We start from the raw sequence: 20399 nt of genomic DNA, 5'->3' as shown, positions 1-20399 counted from the left end.
AGAACCAGTAAAAACAAATATATCGTTTCGCGCAGTGTGATAGATGATGTTGCTTATTCAGAGTCCTGGACACAAGAGGAAAGGGAAAGAGAAGGTAAGAGAAAGGGTGCAGGTGGAGAGATGGAGGAAGAGGAGGAGGAGGAGGAGGAGGAGGAGAAGAACTTTAGAGGTTGGTAGGCTTTTAGGGCCTTACGTGGAGCGACGAGAGGGTTCAAGGGCGTACTGAAGACGCGGAGGATTGGAGGCAAGGAAGGCGAGGCAATTAGGAGGCACAGCAGGGTGCCAAAATCTTTACCCTCCTCGTTCAACCTCCTCCTACGCTAAAAATCTCCTTCGTCTCTCTTTCTCCCTCCTCTCTCTTTCTCTCTCTCTCTCTTTGACTTCCCGTTATTTTCCTCTTCGTCTTTTCGGTCATATCAAAAAAGATAAACCATTCTATTCTTTTCAAAACAATCGACATCATTGATGCCCTCCCTTTTAGTGTCCATATCCTTACTATTAATTCTAAATATATCTGGAGACAGTTCTAAGTTTCACGTTAATTTCCATTCTATATATTTTCATATAGAATGAAAAATATTTATTGAAATATCTAAATATCTTCGTTATTTATAGTTTTATGATAAAAATTTGTATATAATATACAAATCTACACACTCAAATAATTATATAGATAACATATATCTGTTATTTTATTTTACTTAAAAAACACGTAAAAATACTACATGTATAAACTAAACTAATTGTAAGTAATTAATATAAACTTTTACAACTTTAATCAAGCGGTAATTGTCATCACAACGATCGTATGAATAAATGAAAGACCGAAATTTGTTATATGCAGTTTAAAAAAAAAAATGGTCGAGGAAAATGATTGTCACTTTTGTCATTGTGAGCCATGTATGTTTATGATATAATAAAAACGGTATACATTTTATTAAAATATCAATAAATGACCTTACAACAAATTTTTTAAAAATACTTTGTAATGAGGTCTTCATTTTTCATATTTATATTGTTATTTGATTTAAAAATTACAAGCAATAAATTAATTATTTAATTAAGTATTTATTAATATTCAATAATGCTTATTTAAAATTAAAATAATTGAGATGTCACTTATACTATTTTCAAAAAATATGTTAAGTGTTTTTTAAGTTATACGATCGACTTTAATATCAACGCCATCTTTTAGAAACGATCACTTAAGATTAATAAAAAAATCTATTGTCGATAAAAATACATGAAAAAGCATCATCTGTCGATAAAAATTCGAATGTCGACAATAGAAATGATAATTATTATTAGCACTATTTTTCAAAAATATTGCAATTGCAATTAATTCGTAATTGAATTTCTAGCAATTTAGTTCATTGCAGTTAGATTCATTTTAGTTAGTACCCTGACCACCAGTGGGCATAGTAGATAAAATATTGTAACTATGGCCAACTAGTGGTCAAGGTACTAACTAAAATGAATCAAACTGCAATGAACTAAATTGCAAGAATTTCAATGTTTTCAAAATATAGACTTTATCCGTATATATCCTGTAAACGACATTATAATTATTTACATAATAAAAAATATTACATTTGATATTTTTCAAGATATCAAGAATTATCTCCGACGAACGATTAATCTGATTAAATTTTATACAGCAATGCAAATTTCAAAATAAGATATTATATTTCTAAGCTTGCATATAACTGTTCAATTAAACCAAATGAAATGCTTAAATGTTTAACAATTTCTGAAAAAATTTAATCAAAAGTATTATTCAATATTAATTCTCATCAATTCTTTGATCCCTAATAGAAATTGTGTACCACCAGATGGTGCTTTTAAGAGACGTATAACTATATATAGCTTAACTGCAAATCATCACAAATATTTAACTGATAAAAAATATTTACAAGGACATATTAATAAGTCATAAGAAATAAATCCTTATCTGTAATGTACTTTGTTCATACAAATACAATAAATTATTTTATCGTTTAGTGATTATTTCGAATATTCGAGATATATAATATTCGGTAAAGAGAATACCGTCTGTCTGTACTCTAAAACTTAGTCTCTTTATTTACAGATTCGCTATGGCTGACAATAAGCAACAAAGTAAATCTCTTCCTCCAGCATTAGAAAAATTATTTGGGTAATTAAAAAGTGTATTTAAGTTAATTTAAATAAAATATACATAATTTTATTAATATCAACATTTTTAAATTATATATATTTTACAGTTATATAGATGCTCACAAAGTAGAATACATTAATAATCTACGAGAAGCAGTTGCCATAAAATCGGTTTCAGCATGGCCAGATCATAGAAATGAAATAATTAAAATGGTCAAATGGACGGAAGTTAAATTAAAAGAACTTGGTGCTACGACAGAATTAGCAAATGTAGGAACACAAAAATTGCCAGATGATTCTGAAATACCACTTCCACCTGTACTCTTAGGAACTCTTGGTTCTGATCCTAAGAAAAAAACAGTTCTTTTATATGGGCATTTAGATGTACAGCCTGCACTAAAAGAAGATGGATGGGACACAGAACCTTTCGTTCTTACAGAAAAAAATGATAAACTTTACGGACGTGGCAGTACAGATGATAAGGGACCAGTTTTGTGTTGGATCCATGCACTTCAAGCATACAAAGCTATTGGTGTTGATTTTCCAGTAAACTTAAAGGTATTTTTTCTTTTTTTTGGAAATGTCAAATTCATTTCGAACATCAACTAATTTTCAATTATAGTTTGTATTTGAAGGTATGGAAGAAAGTGGCAGCGAAGGATTAGACGAATTACTTTGGAAACGTAAAAATGATTTCTTAAAAGGAACAGATTATGTTTGCATATCTGATAATTATTGGTTGGGAACTACAAAACCTTGTATTACATATGGATTAAGAGGAATTTGTTATTTTCAAATTGAGGTAACATGTGCGAGCAAGGATTTGCATAGTGGAACGTTTGGTGGTATTGTACATGAAGCAATGGCTGATCTTATTTACTTGATGAATACCTTGGTAGACGTCAATGGAAAAATATTGATAGATGAAATTTATGATAATGTTGCTCCCATTACTGATCTTGAATTAAAAAGTTATGAAACTATTGAATTTGATGTGCATGAACTTCGTGAATCTTGCGGAGCAACTAAATTACCTCATAACGAGAACAAGGTATAAGAGCAGAACAATAACTTTATCCATCTTGAATATCTCTCTCTCTCTCTCTCTCTTTCTCTTTCTGTTATTTATAATAATATGAAAAACTTCATTTGTTTTTACCAAAGATTCAACTTCTGATGCACCGTTGGAGACAGCCAAGTCTTTCTCTTCATGGTATTGAAGGAGCTTTTAGTGAACCTGGTGCAAAAACTGTTATTCCAAGAAAAGTTATTGGAAAATTTTCAATTAGATTAGTACCCAACATGACACCAGATCAAACTGTAGAACTAGTTAAAAAATATTTGGAAGCTAAGTGGGAAGCCAGAAAAAGTCCAAATATATTTAACGTGATTATGAATCATGGAGGCAAACCGTGGTCAGAAAATCCTGATCATCCAAATTATGTAGCTGGACGAAAGGCTACTAAACATGTCTATGATGTTGAACCAGATCTGTCTCGTGAAGGTGGATCTATTCCAGTAACTTTGACATTCCAAGAGATCACAGGTAAAAATGTTTTACTTTTACCTGTTGGAGCAGGTGATGATGGTGCTCATTCTCAAAATGAGAAGTTAAACATATATAATTACATTCAGGGAGTAAGTATATTTCTTCTTTAATTATTAAAATAAAAGAACAACTCATTCAGTATAGTTAATATTTAATAAACTTCTTATTTCTTTACAGACAAAATTACTGGGTGCTTATCTCTATGAAGTTGCTAACATGTAACTTGTGTCAAAGATTGTACAAGAAGTAATTAATTTGATATTCAAATTTGTTATTAAATTTGATATTAAATACTACAACGATGTTGTAGTATTATATATTATTATTTCTTTACAAAACTTTAATTTTATAAAGAGACGTGATAGGAGAGAGACTTTTTATCAAATTCATATAGATATATATAAATATAAATTTACATAAAATTTTATGAAATGCCTACATATATAAATTAATTAAAAGAAATCTGCATTACTTAACTTGTTTTTATTCCTGTTCAACTTTTAGTACCCATCCTGGTTCACCTTTGTGAGCTTCATATGGTAGCTGCACAACGAATTTAGTTGCAAGTTGCTTCCACTATATAATAAATAACAACAATTTAAAAATATGAAACATTACAGAGGGCATCAAATAAACTTACATCAAGTTGTTTTATAAAGCCAAGCAATGATACATGGGTATTACTTGGGACTTTTAAAGAACCCAAAGTTAATATACTTTCTTTTGGCCATTCTAAAATTAATATATAAAGTCTTTTTTCATCTTTACTTTGTGTATACCACACATTACTCGTTAATGTATCATTCTGTATTTTCCATGGTTTAGTATTATAAATAGCTTCACCATTTATTTTTAGCCAAGAACCTATTGTAAACGTAATCGTGATATTAATATTACCTAATACTTTAATTTCATAAGAATCTAGAGAAATATAAAATTATTGAAACCTATTCCACGTAATCTTTCTTCAAATATTGGAGAAATAATACCATCCTTAGTTGGACCAACATTCATCAATAAATTTCCACCACAACTTACTGTAGTTACCAATTCTTTTACTAATTCATTAAGTGTAAGATAATCTGCTAAAGCAGCATTTCTACGAAAGCCCCATGACTTTTTATCGATAGTCATACAATTCTCCCACTTGTGTGAGAGAAGTACTCCTAAATATTATAGAAATAATAATAAAAAATCATATTGTTAGTATAGAAAAAAAATTACATGCAAATATTTTATAAATTCATACCGGGATTAAAACGATCAGTACACGTATAAAAATCACCATGATGACATGGAATATTTCTACCCCATCTATCATTTACAACTACTGTTTCTTTTACAGGACTTTCATTATATAACCAGGATAAAAATTCTTTTGATTTCCAATAAGAATCTGTAGCTTCCCAATCACCATCTGACCAAATAATTTCTGGTTTGAACATTTCTATAAGCTCATGCATTTCTGGAATGATTTTCTGCGTAACGAAAAGATCTGTTGTAAAATTATTCTGTTTGTCGGCAAGATACATAGGATTATACCACTCGTATAAAGAATGATATAATCCAAATTTAATATCGGTGGATGATCTTATTGCTGCTGCCAATTCACCTATACATTATAAATAAAAAATGAAGAAACATTGACTCAAAAAAAATTGACTCAAATAAGATTATCAAATATACCTATAAGATTTCTCTGTGGTCCAATATCCATGGAATTCCAACTGAAGGAATATTTTGATGGCCACAGGGTATATCCTTCATGATGTTTACTAGTCAATACCACATATTTTGCACCTGAAGCTTCAAACATTTCACTCCATTGAGATGCATTAAAAAATTCAGCAGTAAAGTCATGAGCAAAGTCTTGATAAGTATAATTAGGTGGATATCGTTGCTTCATGAAATCATGATACTTAGTACCAGTTTCTTCTGTAATACAAAGACAAATTGAAATATAATACAAATGTGTCATTTTATATTTGACAAACATACAAATGTATGTACCTTTCCAATTATTCCAAAACCATTCTGAACCGAAGCTAGGAACACTAAACACTCCCCAATGAATAAATATTCCAAATTTGGCATCATCGTACCAACCAGGAAGAGGTCGAGAATCTAAACTATTCCAAGTAGGATCATATTTAAGTTGACCTGTATTGCTAGATGAGAATAATTCATCTTCTATATTATTATTTTCTATTATAAGATAATGATCTCTTGAAGATCCACATTGTACAACAATATTCCACAAAAATGTAATATACAAACAAAATGTTACAACTTGCATAATTGTATTTTCACAAAAAAATAAACGATAATATTTATACTGATTTCTCACATATGTATCAATTTCATCAGAAATGCAATCTGAAAATATGAATCATTTGCGGTTATAAAAACACTGAAACTCTAAAGATTGATAATCGGAGTTATCAGGTTAAGTCGTATAAGACCGTATCAGAGCCATTTAAAAATATGATAGCATACTAAAGAGAGAGATTACTTTATAAACAATAAGATTATTGTTTGTATTCTTATATAATTTTTAATATTATTTTATTAAACAAATAATTTTATAAACTATTTTTACTTGTATTAAAGACTAAAATTGTCTTGAGTTAAATGATATGTTAAAATATTTTGAATTTACATATCTGTTAGTTTTACAGTATATGTATTATATACGTATCCATATACAGTTGGTCAGAAAAATATTTGGACATCAGAATAGATTTGATATTTATGTTCTGTATTTATCTACACTCTGGAAATGTTGGAAACTGTCACGTCATATCTAAAAAAAAACAAACTGAAACACCAACACTTCTAAATTACAAACATTATGCTTAAACATATTGTGCTATTAGCTTTCTGAAATTTGAACCATTATTATATTGATTATTGATATTCCACAGTATTTAAATATTTTTTGTAATCTACAAATTAGCGATATTTAGTCTTTTTTTTTTTATTATTATAGAAACAAACATATATTATGATAAATAAATATTTATTCGTATTTGTGTTATCTAAAAAGCATGCACTATCATAATATATTTATAATGGTGTCTGAATATTTCAATGACTAATTGTATGAACAATATGAATATGTACATATTACGTAAAAAGCAAGCTTCTGATAAGACTTATTTACGAAGCGCGATAAGAAAAATAATATTTATTTTAAGAACATTACACACATATCTCATTTGTACTACATTCAGTATTGAATATAATTTAATTCAAGACACATAAGAATTATAGTGTTCATTCAAAATGAAAGTGGATCCACCCAAAGAACTTTTAAAACCATTACAAGTCCCCTCCAAAATATTAATGGGACCTGGACCAAGTAATTGTTCACAACGAGTGTTACAATCTTTAGGACATCAAATAATAGGTCATTTTCATTCGGAAATGTTTAAGGTATTTATCAAAAATTTTAATAAAAAAAAAATACATGTGTGCAGATCACACAAGTTAGAAGTGAAACCTTTAATAAATCAAGTTTCAAGAGAATGAGATGAGTGCATAGTTATCAGAAGTAGGATTATTTATTAAATAATATTATTATAATATTATTTTGTACTTTTTTTCTAATTATTTAATAATTAGAAAAATGCGCGTCTATAAGAATGCAACCCTCCAGACACACTTTGAAAATGTTACTTGCGAGCACCATCTGTTGGGACGTAATTTTTGTTCTGCCCGAAAGATAGGCAACTCGTAATACATGAGTGTATAAACAGTTTGGACTGAAAAAAATTCCGTCCTGACAGATGGCGCTCGCAAGCAACATTTTCAACGTGTGTCTGGAGGGTTGCATACCTACAGGTGTAATATTTTTATAAATAATGATACAAATTTAATTTTAATTTTGTAATTAGTTAATGTATATTTTTAAAATAATATTTAGTATCTTATATGAAAAGTAAATATTTCAAAATTGAAATTAATCAATGTTAGACATTTAATGATCGTCGTAAAAATAATAAAAGATTAGAAAGTCTTTCATAATTTTATTGGAGAACGATCCATGACTTAAAATCATGTGTATATTTACTGCATCGCTGCAGTGTTTGACTTTTTTCAAATCACCCCCATTCTAAAGAAGTTTACACTTCAATAATTCTATAAGATATACGATATATTTTCAGTTAATGGATGACATTAAAGCAGGAATTCAATATGCATTTCAAACAAAAAATAAATTGACTTTGGCATTGAGTACAGCAGCACACGGTGGTATGGAAGCATGTTTGGGAAATTTAATCGAGTCGGGAGAAACAGTGTTGATTGCTAAATGTGGAATTTGGGGTGAACGTGCCGGCAATATGGCAAATCGTATTGGTGCACATGTAAGAATATTTTTAAATGTTCAAACAAAATTGTAGAATAAAATAACACGTTAAATGCTAGATCGCACAGAGGCTTAAAATGATTCAAAATTGATACTTGTCACGAAAGCCATTATAGTGGTGTACACTGCTTAAAAGATTAATTTCATTATGAGCATTTAAAATAATCGAAATTCATGAGGAACGATGAGTCACACATGCGATACACTTGGAGCTCATGTTTCAACTAAAAATGTACAGGTGTTGATAAGCACTTATCCAGTACAAATGATTTATACATACGCTACAGGGTTTACTAAACATACTCCTAAGTTTAAAAGTTTCCGAAAAAAAATTGTTATTTTTTTATTCTGGCAACATCTTTTTTCATTTTCGGCCTTTGTGCGCCAATCCCAACAGATCGAATTTAGACTTTCCGTTCTGGCCGCGTCAATCATCAATGGCTAACATTTTTATGTTTTTCACGGCTTACAGATTCATCGTTGCCTGAACGGAAAGTTCAACAAAAGAGAATTGTACAAAATACTAACAACCCTTTATAATCTGAAATGAAATAAATTGAATTTTGTACATAATTTAGCACAATTGATATCATAGGTTGAATTCTTGAAAACTGAACATGGGGTTGGTTTCGATCTCGATCTTTTAGAATCTTATTTGAAAAAATTCAAACCTGCTGCAGTTTTTGTAGTACATGCTGAATCTACAACTGGTATGAAACAACCATTGGAAGGCATTGGAAATCTCGTTCATCGGTGCATTTAAATTATATTATTCTTCATTATTTTTAACGAAAAGATTAATAAAACGTTGTTTTTTTTTTTACGTTAGATATAATTCACTCCTCATTGTCGATTGTGTAGCGTCGTTAGGCGGTGAGCCATTTTTTGCGGACGCTTGGGAGATTGATGCTGTTTATACATGTAGTCAAAAAGTTCTTGGAGCTCCGCCAGGTATAACACCAATTTCATTCAGCCCTTTAGCAGTGTATGTAATCGATATTTAATGATATTTAATGACAAAAAAATACATGATTTATTTTAATAGTGTTTCTAATCGTTAATACATTTTCCTAATTAGAAAAAAGATTTTTGGCAGACGTACGAAAATTTCAACATATTATTGGGATATGACCATCTTAGGTGATTATTGGAACTGTTTTGGTAAATCAAGGATTTATCATCATACGATAAGTGCTACACTGATTTATGGATTACGTGAAGCTTTGGCTGAGTTAGCAGAGGAAGGTCTTCTTTTTCGTTGGTCTAGACACAAATTAGTAGCTGCTAAATTGCGAGAGGAACTTTTGAAACGAGGATTTCAACTTTATGTTAAAAATCCGAAATTTCAACTGTCTACGATTGTATCTATTGAAATACCACGTGGAATTGATATGAACATTTTATCAGCCAGAGCTATGGAAAGGTAAGACATTTTTCAAAACAAATATTTTTCTATTCGAATTATAATTCGAAATAATCGATGTAGATATGGAGTTGAAATAAGTGGTGGACTTGGTCCAACTTTTGGCAAAATTATACGAATTGGCTTGATGGGAAATAATTCTACGTATCGTCATGTTGATCTTTTACTTGAAGCTTTAGATGATGCACTCAAATTTGCCATAAAATCGAAAATATAAGCGTGTGTATGTTTATATGAGCACGTATATGCTTTACTCAAGTTTAACCATGACAGGTTGAAAATATTAAGCTGATGAAAAAATGATATGCAGTTTTTATTATTTTAAATCGATAGCTAGTTTCTCTAGTTATTTTGTATCTAGTTAAAGTCGTGTAATATATTATTGTAAAAAGTGCAATTGACATTATTGATTTTTGCTTATATTATTGTTACCTTATATTTTTATATTATATATTTTATATGAAACTAGGGGTGCCCCGCCACGCGTTACTGTGGCTAAAAATCAGTCCAATACACACGTCTTTAAGTCAACGAATTACCTTATACCGCCATCTGTTAGAATTTTATCGAACTAACAGAGATAATCATGACTCTTTGTTAATATACAAATAATTCGCAATAAAATAATATTTCGATTATAATAAATTGAGATATAAACTATCCTATCTTTCAAGTTGGAAAAAATTACATAAAATACAAAAAATTTCATTAAGATCGATTGAGTAGTTTTAAAGTTATTAATGGACAAACAACTTAACACGTAATCTATATATATATATATATATATATATATTAAGATTATAATACTATATATAAATATTATATATTGTTTTGTATATTATTGTTTAGTATTATGTAACGTCAAATTTGCACAATTAAAATTCGCACAATTGTGCAAAGTACCAAAAACTGCTCGACATATAAATTATTTTTTTGATTAAGATATAATTAACAAATGTAAAATTCTGAAAAAAAAGAACGGTCATAGATAATATTCTTTAATTATCGATAATAAAGGATACTATTAAATTGAACCCACAAACAACTTGATAAGTTGCAAAAAAGAAATTAAATGTTAATTATTCAATATTTATTTAATATTTAAATTATATAAGTATTTTAATTTGATGCTTAAAAATTCTATTGTTATTTTTTTTTTTTGTAATCAATCAAATAATTCGTAACTTTTTAAGTTCGGAGTGAAAACACAAACTGCACAGAAATTTGTCGTGCTGACGAAAAAAAAAATGGAGTACATTTATTTTATTAATGAAAATACTGCAATCGGCATACATTTTTTTTCGCTATTAAGCTTCATTGTATTAATTAGCAATGTCAATTAGTTAGGTACATTATTTCACTTTCGGTGTAACAAGAAAGATAATATCTTAAATGTGTAATGCATACATAATGACAATTACAATGGGAGTTAGAGATAATGGCAATAAATGTAATAAATGATAATATTTTTTAATATAATAAATCATACCTTAATAGTTTTGGCACAGTATAGTTCTATTCTTTAACGAAATTTAATTTCAAATAAATTTACGTGCTTGATTTATAATTTAACTATAATAAAAGAGTTAAAAAAAAAACCATAGTCACTAAGCGGCAAGATGAAAAATAACGATTATTAAATAAGATCACTGAGATTTATCTTTTGATTTCTAGAAACAATTAACATTTTACAATTAATTCTAATTAAAGGATTGAAATAGTAACGTTGATATTTAAATGATTTGAACAACAACAAAATTGCCATCTGATTTAAATCAAAAACTGTAAAGCTTATATATATATAATATATATAATATATATATATATATATATATTTATTATATATATATATATAATAAATATTTTTATTATTAAATAATAATAAATATTTATTATTTTATATATATATATATTATTATTATATATATATATACATATATATAAAAGAAAGAAAAAAAGATAAAGATCGATAACATGCATACGTAAGTGGAAGAGAGAGATGATTTTAAATAATAATGACTAATAATAATAACTGTAATTACAAATGATAGGTTTGTTACTTTAGAAACCACGTTTTAATCACGTGGAATCAATTAGGGATATATTATAAACTATCGAGTTGTATAAATAATATTAATAATAGTAATATATAATAATGATAATTAATAATAATAATAATAATGATAAAAATAATAATTATAATTGATAATTCATTAGTATATCGATAGATGCTTCATTTCCTTACACATTACACATGTTCGTCTGTTACTTTTTTTCCTTTCTTTTTATGTACAAAATTGTCAATAATCAACAGACTGTTTTACTCATATAGTTTAAATCTTATATAATCCTATAGTTAATAGTATCGAACTAATGCATGCACGAAAATAATAATAATAATAATTAAGGCACGAACGGTTATGAGCGGATCAACGCTTTTTCGTAGAAAATATGTGAAAGAAAGAAATAACTTTCCGTCGTTATTTAAACATGGAACACGAATAAAATTTGTGCTTCCAAAGTTTGTATTTGACGGAAAGGAATCGTTGCCCTTTTCAAAAAAGCAACCAGGCCTGCCTGCTGCTGTTGCCGCGACAACGTACGAGCCATTACTACCCATCTTTATGTTTTTCTCATTTTTTTGTTTCTTTTTCTGTGTTTTACTTTCTTGTCCTAACATTTACAAATCAAAGTTTCACAGTTTTATCGCTTATTATACATCGAAAACGATTCAACGATTCAAACACGCTTACAAAATATTTTATACATATAGACGACGGATTTACACTAAACATATTTTTTTTTACACATCATTACTATTTTTTCTTTTTGTTTATTATTTTTTTTTTTTTTAAACAAAGACAGACAGCACTGATTACGTACCAATTCAATCTCTAAAATAATTAATTTATTGTCTTAGGTAAAAGAAAGACTAAGCTTTTTATGAGGTAAAAATACTATGAGACAAATGAAATTGCTAACGGCTAATATTTATCAGGTCAATATTTCACAACAAATTTTTCATTAAAATTGATTGTCAATATTATATAAAAATATAAATTGTTAGTAAACCCTAACGCAATATTAACGCAATTCTAACGCATTATTGAATTAATCCCTGACGCAACTTTATCAATTGACAAAATGTACTAATTTGATCAAATATTCACATATATTGATGATTTATTTTAACAAAATACTTACTAATAATTAATAATTATACTGACCAAATAAATAAGAGTTATTGCAAACTAGATTATTTTCTATGAAGTTCATCAGTGAAAGAAAGATATAAAAAAAAAAAAGAGGAAGAAGAAAAAAGAAGAAGAAGAAGAAGAAGAGAGCTAAAAAGAAACAATAATAAATACACAAGTGTTAAATAATAGCGAAAATACATGAAAAGAAAAGACTCGAATTGTTGGCATTACGAAAGGTAAATTGCAAATATGAATGAAAATAATGTTGGAACGATATCCGATATTTACAAGTATAGGTAAAACGTTACGCAAGGTTACCTGTAAGGTTCTTAAGAAATAAAGTTACCGTAGTAGCTCGTACTAGTTACGACAATACCAATAATAATATATCTAATAGTAATAATAATAATAATAATATCAATATTAATGGTATATAATATAATAATAATAATTAATAATAGTAATAATAATAATAATAAGCTGAAATAATTAGTAAGATTATGAAGCAAGCGATATCGCATAATGATAACTGATGTCGCCATCGGAGGTTCTTCAGTCTTCTTTGGTTGCTGGGTAACTCGATGAGGTTGGTGGGTACAGTAGAGCACTGCGATACCGTTACGACTAAAGTTTCTTTTCCCTCTCATCATCATCATCATCATCATCATTCTATCATCTTCGTCATCGTCATTTTTCTCCTTCTCTTCGTTTTTATTTTCATTTTTTTTTGCCTTCAAAAGGTTGCTGTACCTTATAGTAGCTCGTAAATAGAGAGCAGTTAGCTTCCGTTTCGTTTATTCCTTGATGAGAGCCAATTGATTAATAAAACGTCTGGCTGCGGGCTACTGGGTGCCATGGGGTCCGACGTATGAACGATTAAGAGAACGAAGACTAAGAGAGAGAGAAAGAGAGAGAGAGAGAGAAAAAAAGAGAGAGAGAGACTTCTCAATTTTTATTTTGTTCATTGTGTTCACGAAATTTTTCTCTCCATTCATTCCCATCGTGTTGGATACCCAGTGAGAATCAATACTCTCGAACTACCCTTTTCCCTTTCCTCGTTCTCTACTTTTCCGAATTCCATTGGATTGTGGTTTTCAATGGACCAAGGATTAGGATATATACGTTAATGTAAAAAGTACACAATAGTACTTCGCCCAAAGTAGAGAATAAGAGTCTTCCTCGTACAAAAGAGTAACAATAACTAAGTTAGTCACTCGATTTAGGACGAGTAAGGGTTCTTCTCCGTAAAGAAAGAATATCCGGTACTTAGCTCAATTCTCTTGGCGACACTGAATGTCTTAAGGGATGATGATGGTTACGATGATGACGTCTTGCACGACGACATTGTACTGTACAACAATCATCGCCGTCTGCTACATAATCACCTCGTTTCATTTGATGGGCGATCGAGTTGCAAAGAGATCTCGGACAACGTTTCCTTTCACACCTGACTTCCCCATTCTGAAATAATATTAAGTTAATCTTATAAAATTATTTCTATATATGTAAATTATTACAATTAATGGTAACTCCCGAATACCCTAGTACCCGTATTTATCTTGAGATATTAATGACCGATATGTATATTTGTTGAGAAATATAAATTGTCCGAAAAACATTGTAAATACCTGAATAACACGATTAGAGTATTTGAGTAAAACATACCTGGTATTATTCATTTACTCGCGTATCTTACCGAATATTCGAATATTTAACGAGACGGGTAATAATAGCTTTAATCTAAAGTTTATTAAAGTAACTAGATACTAAATGGAATAGAAAATTTGTTTTGATCTTCTAAAAAGTCAGATGATTTCTTTCGAAATATGTATATACGAGGCCGCAATACGTTCGCGCGAGCATACACACCGAGGCCGTGTTCCATTTTCATCGTAATGGATGGACCCTTTTAATGGTCGGTTCGGGCGAACGAGTCCGGTTAAAGGTTTTCTCCTTAAAGGTTTTCTCGTCGTGCCCGTGTCTGGATATTGCAATGAGGTTACTCTTCTAACGAGTGTGAGCGAGCAACATACGACGATGGTGCGAGAACAAGGAGCAAAAGTAAAGCGAGTCGTGGTTGTTGCCGAGGAGAATCTTGCTTGGCAACAACGAGTACTCGTACAATAAGGAAAATTCTTCAATTGCAATTTCTCGATAAATAAAATTAATCTAACACTTGATAAACTAGGAAGTGATAATAGCTTTCATATCCAGAACTTGATGAAAAACTGACCTTCTTTCAATCATTCTTTCTCTCTTTTTCTTACCTTGCATCGACACTTGACGCATTTCATTTCACCATGGGAGTGAACTCTTGGATGCCATTCCATACCATTCTCATAGGGTCCACCGAGAGGATACTTGCAACCACCTGTAGCTAAAATTTCTTCGGGTGAACGAAGAATCGATAGTACTGCTTGATCTCGTGGTAAACTCATCCCATCCAAATTACCAGTCACCGCTATAGCAGAACTTGGAGTTGTGCTAGGACATTGTTTACAGCAAGCCTTCTTGTCTGGTCTAAAGGCGATCTTCTCGTCGCAATCCAATGGCGGGCACTGCACTCTCGGACATTTCACCTCTAACGTGACAGCCTATAAGATAAATGAACGAGAAACGAATAAGACTCGAGGGCTTGTTCGCTCGAGTAATTAGAAGACAAACGTCGAATAAGAAGTGATAGTAACTTGTTTACGCAGAGAAGATTTTATCTGTCAGTGTCATATATTCGTGATAGATAAATCAAAGAAATTATTCTAATGTAAAGTTTATCAACATTTCTTGTAATCATTTTTATTAATAATACTGTAAAAATAGTTGCCTACGTCAATAAAATCATCGATCAATATCGAATGTGTGTGACTAGTCATAATTTATAATATATCACGTTATTCTTACGTAATTTATATTAAATTCATAGATATTATCTCTATGGATTATTCTGCGCATCGCGTGTAACTTTTATTATAACTTAGAATATATGGTATATGGTATGTATATGGGAATGACGTTGATGTTGCAAAACGCTTTCGAACGAGTGAAAGTAAAACTTTAAACGAGTGCATTGCAACTTTGACGTAAGTTATATCTCGGAACGCAATAAGAATTTTCTCGGAATGAGGAATCTCAAATATAAAACTTACGTCGCAGGTACAAACAGCACAAGTGTCAAATCCAACTGGTGGCAAATAAGGATGCCAGGAAGCTCCACTAGGATGATATTGTCCCGCGAGAATACAACCTCTTCCAACGTAAGTGACATTACTCTTAGCCGTTGTATTTGTCGCTGTAGCTGTGAAAGGAATTAATGTGAAAATACATTTTCAAATAGTTTCACGTTCGAATGCGCGATTAGCTACTTGGAAACCCGTAGAACGACGATACTTGTAGTGTTTACGTTGCCATGATATCGTATTCGATCTCTTGGTCAACTCTTGCTAACCAAAGTGGGAGAACAAACCGCGAAATTGAGAAGACGAATCTTTCACGCGAGTAACTTTATCTTTTTTATTGAATCTCGATAGACGAGAGAGAGAGAGAGAGAGAGAGAAAGAAATGGTTTACCTGAGCAGATAGGACAGCAATGTCCTGCTGTTGGTTTCAGCTGTTTACCCTGAGGACAAGCAAGTACTGGACAAGGTACTGGATCGCATTGAGCCAATCCCCGATAACAATGACACATTGAGCATGGGTCGTTAGCAGATGTCCATTGAGTACCCTCCTCGTAAAATCTAGTCTCATGAAAACAAGCGCCAGTTTCGATGTCCGATCTTGGCGGATAAACATTGTAAGCGACGACCGAGGCAACGTCGTTGTCGGCGTAATGGGGTAGACAACTGAGAGGTGCTCTGGCCTTAAAAGGTGCCTTCAGTAAACTGCCTGTTTGTTTGTCCATCACTTCGAGAAGGCCGATGCCAGACTCGATCCTGTATAACTCCACAGGTGAGAGCCCGGTGACGGATCCCTCGAGAATATTTCCCGTGAATTCTTCAAGAAGTCTTCTGGCAACTGGAGCACCCTGGGCGAGAATTGGCATAGTTTCCAGATACAAGCCAAAAGTACGTTCATCTTGGTCACCGTTCGAGCTTATACTAGGTTGTTCAAGTCCAGCTATTTCAAGTTCATAATGAAGAGCACAATCTAAATCAATGGCAGTCCAAATCAAAGCAGTTAGTGCTGGATGTTGTGAATCATCATTTAGCCTTCTCAATAAAACCGGAGCTGCGGTATCTCTGGCATCAGCAACTGGTCTCTGAAGAAGACGACCACGTAGCAGGGAGCCTAAATGAGATGCAGCGACAACCGAAAGTTCACCATTGAATAATGGCTCGAGGAAACGTGGTCCAGGTCGATCGAGTGTACCATTAGCAAAACCATCTCGTAAAGATGGAGTCAGATCTTCAAGTTCTGTACGACGTTTGCCACCCTCATCGACCAAAGTTACCAATGGACTTTCCTCTTCTAAACCAATCAGTCTTACGCCATATCTCAAGGCACCAGTGCGATCAAGAAAAGCCCAAGCCAACCCTGAAGCTTTAGAAGAACTCTCAGATATCAACAACGTCTGATAGATGTCACAACTGACTCGTGGACCAACCATACCAGACAATCTCAAAGCCTGTGGATCTCTTCGAGATATTATGCTGATTGATAACTTTCCTCGCGTTAGAAGACGTAGATCAGCTCCAGACAAAGCACTTCGAACTTCCCCAAAGTTCAGTTCGTTAGATGGCTTTTTTACAATAATTTCTTCCGTCAATACTATATAATCCTTTTCCACATGTTCGAGCTGAACAATTATTGGCACTTCAGATACATCGTTTGGTAAGAAAACGCCATTGAACACGAGAGAAATATGAATTGAAGGTGCTGAAGCTGACGAAGCCGAGACAATTGCAGTGCCTCCTGCACCTGACATCACAGATCTATCTACACCCATTGTTGGTTCCAACAAAGATGTAAATTGTTCACTAGACAATGCTCGATATCGAGACAATTGTCCTGTCAAACTAGCGCATGGTTCCCAAATGAAGGATACATGAAGACGTTCTTCTCGTAATAATTTTCTGTAATCTCTTGGTACTCTTCTCCAAACCCCACAAACTTTGCCTGTTGCATTCTGATAAACTCCACCAGCGGCATCGATCGTTTGTTCTTCTAGAATATTGCCAGAGCTATCAATGAATTGTATACTCCTTGGTCGAGGTGTCCCAGCTGATAGATAAAATGAATAATACAAATTCTTTCGGTGGAACGTGAAACGACCAGTGGCTAAGTAATTATAGGCACTGTTATAGCTGAATGATGGTGTTGCGTCGTCACGGCGTATCACTTGGGACGTTTTTCCAGTTAACAGCGTACCGAAATCTGTTGAACGATACGAAAAGTGTAAAAATCAATTTGATAGAATAAAAAAATTCAATGTAAAGTTAAAATGCAACGTTCGATATAAAAGTCAACTTCTATTTTACGATATTCAGCCGTCCTGGTAAGCGTAGCATTATTACTTAAGATTCTCTTTTCGAAGGCACGTAAATAACTCGACGCTCTCTAAAACGGTACACCGTAAAATCATAAATAACGATTTTCGCGAGTTAACATTGGACCGGTACGATGGCGTTCCTTTCGTACCGATAAACTTCGTATATCAGCGGCATATCTTCACCACGATCGTAGGTGCTAACTTTAATCCCGTGCGAATTGAGTTATAGCATTTCGCTTAGAGAGAAAAAGAGATTACCAAAGGGGAAAAAAAGAACTAAATTATGAAGAGAGAAATTACGTTTCAAGCTTCGTTCCTCTTCCTCCGACGTCAATTGAGCTGGTAGATCCTGAACCGTGTCGGTAACTGAAACAAATCGAAGATGATATAAGAAAATTTATAAAAAAAAAAAAAAAAAAAAAAAAAAAACAACAATAAAAATTCCTTCGCTTGGATAAGAATAACCGGAGAAAATTGAAAAAATGATTGCTAGCGTACAACATATACATGAGTATAGTATCAATAGTTAGTTGGTGTGGGTGAAAACATAAAACAAAAATAACTGCTGGTGGTGCTAAACCAAGAGAAATAAGGAGAATCTATATATTCCTCATTGAGAGTCCGGAATATCTGTGTGTACGAACCATAAAGAATGACCGTACGGTAAGAAAAAGAGCTGGTTGGCGCCAACCTACTGCTACTTCGAATGTTGCTTTTATGGCGCTTGTGCCGCGTCGATCCCCACCACGTTGTTCATTCCGAACAAGTACGATCCGGCTGGTTTAAAATTTTACTAAACGATCATAAGACGACTGATCTTTTTTTTTCCTCTTTTTTTTTCTTGCGTTTTTCAACACCCGGCCAAAAATCGATTCAATCTTCTCATACGTTGATGCTCAAGCAATTGGGGGAAGAGACGCCATATGTTCTTAGTGGCGCCACTTTTCAAGGGGTTAATGTAAGCGATAAACTTAGTTCTCTTGAAATCATTGCAAAGCTGATGAAGAAAAAATAAGTAAAATAAAAAAAAGTAAACCAAGCAAGTCACTCTGCCTTCTCGTGAATACGATCGTGATTGCAATGCGGATACATACAGTGATCCCAGCGAGATATCAATTTCTTTGCTTGTCTACTAAAAAAGCGTAACGAGTCGACGAGTTAACACTCTAGTAAGCCATCTTACTTCAAAGCTAGAATTGAACTTGTCAAATTCATTGTTCATTCATATCTTCAAGATGAATGGTTTGTTAAATATAAGATATATCAGTGTTTCTCAACCTATGAATCGCTGATTTATTATTGGATAATGTTAAATTATTTATTGTTGGCTAACCGTGCGAATGAATTCTATAATGTGTTTTGTGTTTAAGTCTTCTTAAAATTTTATGATATGAGTAGCGTTCCCAAAAAAGTTGTGGCCATTTTTAGATTTAGGCTTCTATCTCTAATCAAATTTTGCTGATTATTTGATATTAATTTATTTGAATAAATCATCTTTTATATTTTCTAATTTGTTGTTATAATTCCTTTAGGAACGGTTGGAAGTTGATTTCTAACGTATCATGGTGCATAATCAACTAAACTCGGAGAGAGGAGTATAGAAGATAAATATTGTAAATGATTTCCGTAGGATTTCGCTTGCATTAATATACGTACGTACGTACATACACGAGGAGGATGACCTCCGAAGACTTGGTCGTGGGTCTCTTGGTAAGTCGACCTCGAGTGCCCTCGAGGTAACTCGAAGGAACTCGAGGGAGCACGAAGAGTTCAAGGAGGCGGGAGATTCAAACAAGTTTCATCCTATTTCGTTTCTTTTTCCATATTCGATCGTCGAATGACGACGACGAAGACGACGACGACAACAACAATAACAACAATGACAACAACGACATCAACGACGATGACGACGACGACGACAACGACGGCAAACGACAAAGAAACTCTTAGGTCCGTTCTTGTGACGTCCGTCGGTCGTTTCAAAGTCGATGAGAATCGATGTGACAGTCCAATCGGTGAGCTCATGGGTCGCAGTTTCTTATCAAGATGAGAACCATAAAAGGAAACTGTACGCATCACTAATCGTACGACGACTTTACCTTTCCATCGGTAGGAGGCAATGAGACTGTCAGATGATTACCAGGACACTAAACGAAGACAACTATCATTTTCTTTATTTAGATATTTTTCAATGATTTATCTTTAGATATTATGTTAAACAACACGTAGGTTCTTAATTGATT

The 20399-nt window shown here is 32.1% G+C and overlaps 4 protein-coding genes across 9 annotated transcripts in view; 2 read left to right on the top strand and 2 right to left on the bottom strand.

Moving 5' to 3' along the window:
• Positions 1 to 1836: 1836 nt before the first annotated feature.
• Positions 1837 to 4156, top strand: Cndp2 (Cytosolic non-specific dipeptidase 2). Of its 3 annotated transcripts, none has more exons than XM_015325583.2 (6): positions 1837 to 1953; positions 2090 to 2155; positions 2244 to 2694; positions 2759 to 3187; positions 3301 to 3774; positions 3863 to 4156. In XM_015325583.2, the coding sequence occupies exons 2-6, from the start codon at positions 2097 to 2099 to the stop codon at positions 3905 to 3907; spliced, it is 1458 nt and encodes a 485-aa protein (XP_015181069.1). In that variant the 5' UTR covers positions 1837 to 1953; positions 2090 to 2096; the 3' UTR covers positions 3908 to 4156. The 3 variants fall into 3 exon arrangements, with proteins under 3 accessions (XP_015181069.1, XP_089030871.1, XP_015181071.1); XM_089174745.1 differs by having other exon boundaries at positions 1854 to 1936; XM_015325585.2 differs by having other exon boundaries at positions 1940 to 1958.
• On the bottom strand, positions 3820 to 5983 carry Fuca (alpha-L-fucosidase). The gene is made up of 6 exons (XM_015325586.2): positions 5696 to 5983; positions 5372 to 5620; positions 4935 to 5297; positions 4633 to 4851; positions 4326 to 4549; positions 3820 to 4261 (listed from the first exon to the last, which is right to left on the bottom strand). The coding sequence occupies exons 1-6, from the start codon at positions 5979 to 5981 to the stop codon at positions 4169 to 4171; spliced, it is 1434 nt and encodes a 477-aa protein (XP_015181072.2). The 5' UTR covers positions 5982 to 5983; the 3' UTR covers positions 3820 to 4168.
• Positions 5984 to 6044: 61 nt separating this feature from the next.
• On the top strand, positions 6045 to 9883 carry Agxt (Alanine-glyoxylate aminotransferase). The gene is made up of 6 exons (XM_015325587.2): positions 6045 to 7120; positions 7852 to 8052; positions 8650 to 8807; positions 8884 to 9039; positions 9133 to 9477; positions 9541 to 9883. The coding sequence occupies exons 1-6, from the start codon at positions 6971 to 6973 to the stop codon at positions 9692 to 9694; spliced, it is 1164 nt and encodes a 387-aa protein (XP_015181073.2). The 5' UTR covers positions 6045 to 6970; the 3' UTR covers positions 9695 to 9883.
• A 1546-nt stretch (positions 9884 to 11429) lies between these two features.
• sog (chordin short gastrulation) overlaps positions 11430 to 20399 on the bottom strand; it is a 56317-nt gene continuing 47347 nt past the window's right edge. For all 4 annotated transcript variants that reach the window (XM_089174739.1, XM_089174732.1, XM_089174735.1 and 1 more), the window contains exons 5-9: positions 18457 to 18522; positions 16239 to 18041; positions 15818 to 15966; positions 14942 to 15268; positions 11430 to 14135 (exon numbers count right to left, since the gene is read on the bottom strand). In XM_089174739.1, the coding sequence (XP_089030865.1) occupies positions 13941 to 14135; positions 14942 to 15268; positions 15818 to 15966; positions 16239 to 18041; positions 18457 to 18522 (2540 nt within the window). In that variant the 3' untranslated portion in view covers positions 11430 to 13940. The remainder of the gene's footprint in view (positions 14136 to 14941; positions 15269 to 15817; positions 15967 to 16238; positions 18042 to 18456; positions 18523 to 20399) is intronic.

This window comes from Polistes dominula, unplaced genomic scaffold, assembly GCF_049000335.1.
Source record: "Polistes dominula isolate Pdom_NZ unplaced genomic scaffold, Pdom_raw_medaka contig_28, whole genome shotgun sequence".
Taxonomy (NCBI): Eukaryota; Metazoa; Arthropoda; class Insecta; order Hymenoptera; family Vespidae; genus Polistes; species Polistes dominula.
The sequence above is the reverse complement of the archived record's forward strand: the minus strand, read 5'-3'. Positions and strand labels throughout refer to the sequence as shown.